This window comes from Beta vulgaris, chromosome 3 (assembly GCF_026745355.1).
Source record: "Beta vulgaris subsp. vulgaris cultivar EL10 chromosome 3, EL10.2, whole genome shotgun sequence".
NCBI lineage: Eukaryota > Viridiplantae > Streptophyta > Magnoliopsida > Caryophyllales > Amaranthaceae > Beta > Beta vulgaris.
In genome coordinates, this window is record NC_079204.1 from 52,116,679 (window position 1) to 52,121,468 (window position 4,790).

Consider the following 4,790-nt stretch of genomic DNA (forward strand, 5'->3'; position numbering starts at 1 on the left):
AGTAACTCCTGAAAAAGCGGGCTTGAAATTCATAAAAGGGGGAATATTCATCAGCTACACTTGAGCATTCATCACCCGAAAGAGAGAGAGAGGATTGAGGGGACCAATAAAATCAAATTGAAGCATATAATTGAAAAATCAGAAAAGACATATCAACAATCACTCCTGAACTAGCTAGCAGCCAAAGTTTCAAGTATTCAATTCCAACTGTAACTAACTATGCAATCCAAGAAACAATTATGCTTTTATCAAAACCACATGATATAACAATTAATTTTCAATTGCTGCCAAAAATAACCAATTAATATTTCAATAGTCAAAACAACATGTATAGGGAATTCAGGGTTCAACACCTGCCAGTTTAATGAGTTGGCAGAGAGATTCCTACCACATCTCATTTCTGACACTCAGACCAAAATAATTTCTCAAACCTTATGATAACTCCCCTTTCTTTTGGACTGAGTGAATATGAACTGAATTGAACTGAGAAAAACTTAACTGCAGAGAGAAACAGAACTGAACTGAAAATAAATCCAAAAAAACAGGACCTTAATCACAAATTATTTACAATATGCCTCGAAAGGTCGGACTTATGATAAGAGACGAACACTCCTAAGAGAACAATCATAGATGATACTCATTTCATTGATGAGCAATTATATGAACAATTATATAGGCCATTGCTTGAAAGGATGGTTTATAACTTATAGCCAAAGCCCACAAGACATGCACAGAGTGGCATACGCGCGACCTAGCAAAACTGACCTTTGTATATAATTACCTTACCGGAGTATATACGACTTAAACTCAAATTATACCCTGGCAAAATTCCAATCTTTGCAAGTCCCGCGTCTTTCTTATCTCATGTAGTTATGCTTAGCAAGCTAAAATTTAACCAAATAGAGCTTTTCCAATCTTTGCAAGTCCCGCGTCTTTCTTATCTCATGTAGTTATGCTTAGGGAGCTAAAATTTAACCAAATATAGCTTTTCTAATGGATTCAGGTTGCCGGCGTACATAAGTTTTGGCAATGGCAAGTGGCTGCATTAGTGTACATGAAACAAGGAAAACATTCCAGTATTGTAAGTTTGAGGTTCATGACATAGAAAAAACTTCCACGGTTTACATGTACAATTTCTCCAGCCCGCTAGAAAAGGCCAAATGAAAGAAAAATACAAATAAGAAAAAAGATGTACAGATAAATCAACCTTACACCATTTTAGCACGCAGGAACTCTACTCTATCCAAAAGCAAGTCATTCCTTAGTGATGATTCAATCACCTTTTATATTTTACATGCAACATGATTATGAAATAAATTCAAATTAAGATGTTACTCTGACTGTCTTCTCCTCGACCGGCTGTAAAATCTAGAAGGTGGAGAGGGAGAAAACTCGAATGGCAATGGCGGAAGATCCATTTCCCCTCTCAAAATCCTTAAAATGTCTACAACATCTGGCCGCAATTCCGGCAATCTCTGCAAACAAGCCAATCCCACATGGATACACAATGTCACTTGCTCCTTATTGTATGCATCTTTCAGTCTCTCATCTACAAGTTCTAAAACATTTCCAACTTGAGCTAAATGCCTACACCAACTTACCAAGTTTGCTTTCTCAAACTTCATAGGCGAATTTAGAACATGTAACGGCCTTCTACCAGATATTATTACTAGGATAAGAACACCGAGGCTGTATATATCACCCTTCTCCATCAAGTAACCACATCCTCCATATTCTGGGGCTATATAGCACAATGTCCCTCTCATGCTTGTTGTAGTGCTTAAGTCCCTACTGAACAATTCTCCACTCATCTCACTTCCCATCGAACGTGAATTCTTTCTCCTCCAACCCCTCTTGAAACTAAACTCGTGTTTTGGGTTGTTGTTTTCCTGGTTAAGCTCTGGCTCCCTTGTTTTTCTTCGGCTAAGGATGCAAAATTTTCGACCTAAGCCAAAATGAGGCACTCTAATGGACTTCCTCATCTTCCTTTTGAGGGTCTTCCGCTTAGTTCCTTTTTTGCTCATTTCATCAAGTTTTTCTTCTTTCCACCAATCTAGCATTTTCCTTGGTCTGCTCTTTTGAATGCTTTTGTCCTTGAGCTCCAACCCCTTTTCATCAGGGCAACCAAGCTCTTGTTTCTCTTCTTTTAGTTTATCTACTACTTTATCCAACTGAGGTGAAGTACCTAAGTTGGACTCCATCGGCGAGCACATATTTTCCCAATCTCGATTCGTTGAAGCACCAATTTGGGTGCCAATCCATTCATTAACATAATCTTGGCTGCACACTTCACCAGCGTCGTCCTGTTTCCACCACCAATCTTTCCCCAATTCTTTTCCTTCTCCAGCATCATCCATAGCAAGCTCCTTACTGTGCTCAACACTTGAAAGCTCCTGATCGAATGAACTAACAATGTCTTCCACCACCATAACTTCTTTCCCTTTCGGACTAGCTTTGCTACTACCGTTATAGGTCAATGAACTCCCATTATTAACACCGTTCATGTTATGAAATCCATTGCTGTTCTTACACGAGGTAGATGCTTGCAAAGCCAAAGCAAAATCAACCTCACCACTACTACATTGACCTTCAATTGGAGGAGTTCCAACTGTAGGAGTGGTTTCTCCATTCAAATTCCCAGAAAGGTCTTGACTCTTCCACAATTCTTGACTCTTCCCCAATTCCTGACTAAACAAATCAATCCCAACTTCATCCTCCACCTTAACCCTCGACAACCCAAAATCCGATATCTTGGCCTTGAAATCCCAATCAAGCAACACATTACTAGGCTTAATATCACCATGAATCACAGGAGGGTCACATTCATTATGCAGAAACTCAAGTGCTCTAACCACATCTTGAATCACCTCAAACCTCCTCTCCCAATTCATACACCCTAAACTCACATTCTCATCACTAAACAACAAGTCCTGCAAACTACGATTCGGCATATACTCATAAACCAAAACCCTCTTATTCTTCTCAATACAATACCCCAACAATGCAACTATATGAGGTGATCTAATAGAACCAAGTATTGTAAGCTCACTTTGAAACTCCCTCTCTGCTTGTAAAGAAGATGCAGCATCAAGTCTCTTGATTGCCACAGATTTCCCATCTCTTAAAATCCCTCGAAAAACGGTCCCAAAACCTCCTTTACCAATTGAGTTATCTGGGTTGAATTCATTTGTGGCAGATTTCAGCTCTTTGTAGCTGAATTTCTTGAGCTTCAAACTAGGTGTTGCTGTATCATATGGGTTAGTTCTTGAACGACGAAACAAGAAATCCCATGTATAATATAAGATGTAGATTATTGTCATCAAAAAAATCCCCGCAGCTGAGATTGTAATTGCAAGAATAACAACTTTAGATCTTATATTTGAACTCCCTTCTTCATCTGGGGAAATGGGTCTTGAAGGCATTGCAAGATTGATAATTTCAACCTCAAAAATCTTGACTTTTTTTTGGGTTAATCTTCCCCTTTTGAGTTCAATTATATGGTTAAATTTGGTCACATCAAGAAAAAAAAAAGGGTGGAAAAGGGTAGTTCTGATTTGGTCAGAAGAGTTAAAACTCGAATAAAATAATAATAATAACAATAATATATGTTAAATTATGAAGCTTTAATTAATGAAGCAATAATCATCAATGGAGGATTATGCAGAGGTGGAGGAATTCAAACAATGGATGTACTGTACAGTGTACATAATAATAATTAATGAAGTTGAGACACTTACATATAAATATAGTGTGTTACTGTTATATGATCAGCTCAGAGTTCACACTGACATTTTGACAAACACTTGGTGTGCAAGTGCTGTTGTGTGATGTAATGATACGCAATTGAAGCATGCAGAAGCTAAGTATATTGGTTTAGTTTGATGCAAGATGATGGTGAAGTTTCAGGGGTTTCAAAGTTGGTTGCTTTTTTGTGTTTTAGTCTTTGTTTGGATTGTTGAGTACTACTACTTTGCAGGTTCATGTTGAACGAAGTGAAGTAGTAGAAGTCTCAAAAAATTGAAAAAGTTTGATAGGAGTTCTTTTTTGGGTTGTGGGGCCTAGGCGTGATTATTTTGTCTTAGATTGTGAATTGATTATGTTCTTGCTTTAAAGGTGTTGGGATATTCTCGTTACAAGAGTAGCAAAAGTTTAAAGTTTTATCTTTAGAATAGAAATGCTAAGCTATTAGGTTGGGTAAATGTTCTTTTCATCATTAGAGAACTTATGTGATAATAAAAGTTCAAATTAAAAAAAAAAAATCTTTCTCAAACTATAAGTTTGATTAATTTAAATTCACTCGGAATACAACGCAAATTACATTTATAACTCTGAAAATATTATGGTCATGTTTGACGATAAATAGATAGTTGGTTGCTAGTTGAAATTATCAATTTGCGGTTGATAGCTGATTGTTTGAGCTGGTTTGACTAATTTTTTTTTTAAATGTAAGAAATAGATTACACAAAACCAGCAAAAAGCCAACAGGCTAAATACAACATAATATATACTAGTACAAAACACTGGTATGCAAACAAAATCAGTCCAACTACACCCAGTAACAACAGCAACAAAGCAATATATAAAAGCAACAACAAAGAACAAAAGAATTACTTGTCTATTGTCGACACCCAGGTTGAAACAACACCTGACTAAGACTCCTTCATCTTCGTTTTAATTCAAACAAATACATTAACTTTAATACATTTTACCACTCTATTAGGTAGTAAAACAACATTGTTCTACAGAGAATGGTTCCTTGATCTGGTTTGACTAATTGATTATATTAACTG

The 4,790-nt window shown here is 36.7% G+C and overlaps 1 protein-coding gene across 1 annotated transcript; it reads right to left on the minus strand.

The window, feature by feature from the left end:
• Positions 1 to 1,077: 1,077 nt before the first annotated feature.
• Positions 1,078 to 3,743, minus strand: LOC104889436 (putative receptor-like protein kinase At1g80870). The gene has a single exon (XM_019248692.3). It carries the CDS (start codon positions 3,420 to 3,422, stop codon positions 1,332 to 1,334), a length of 2,091 nt encoding a protein of 696 aa, XP_019104237.2. The 5' UTR covers positions 3,423 to 3,743; the 3' UTR covers positions 1,078 to 1,331.
• Between the last annotated feature and the right edge of the window lie 1,047 nt (positions 3,744 to 4,790).

Excerpts from the sequence above, each read along its gene's own strand:
- LOC104889436 (XM_019248692.3), bottom strand. The coding sequence starts at position 3,422 with ATGCCTTCAAGACCCATTTCCCCAGATGAAGAAGGGAGTTCAAATATA.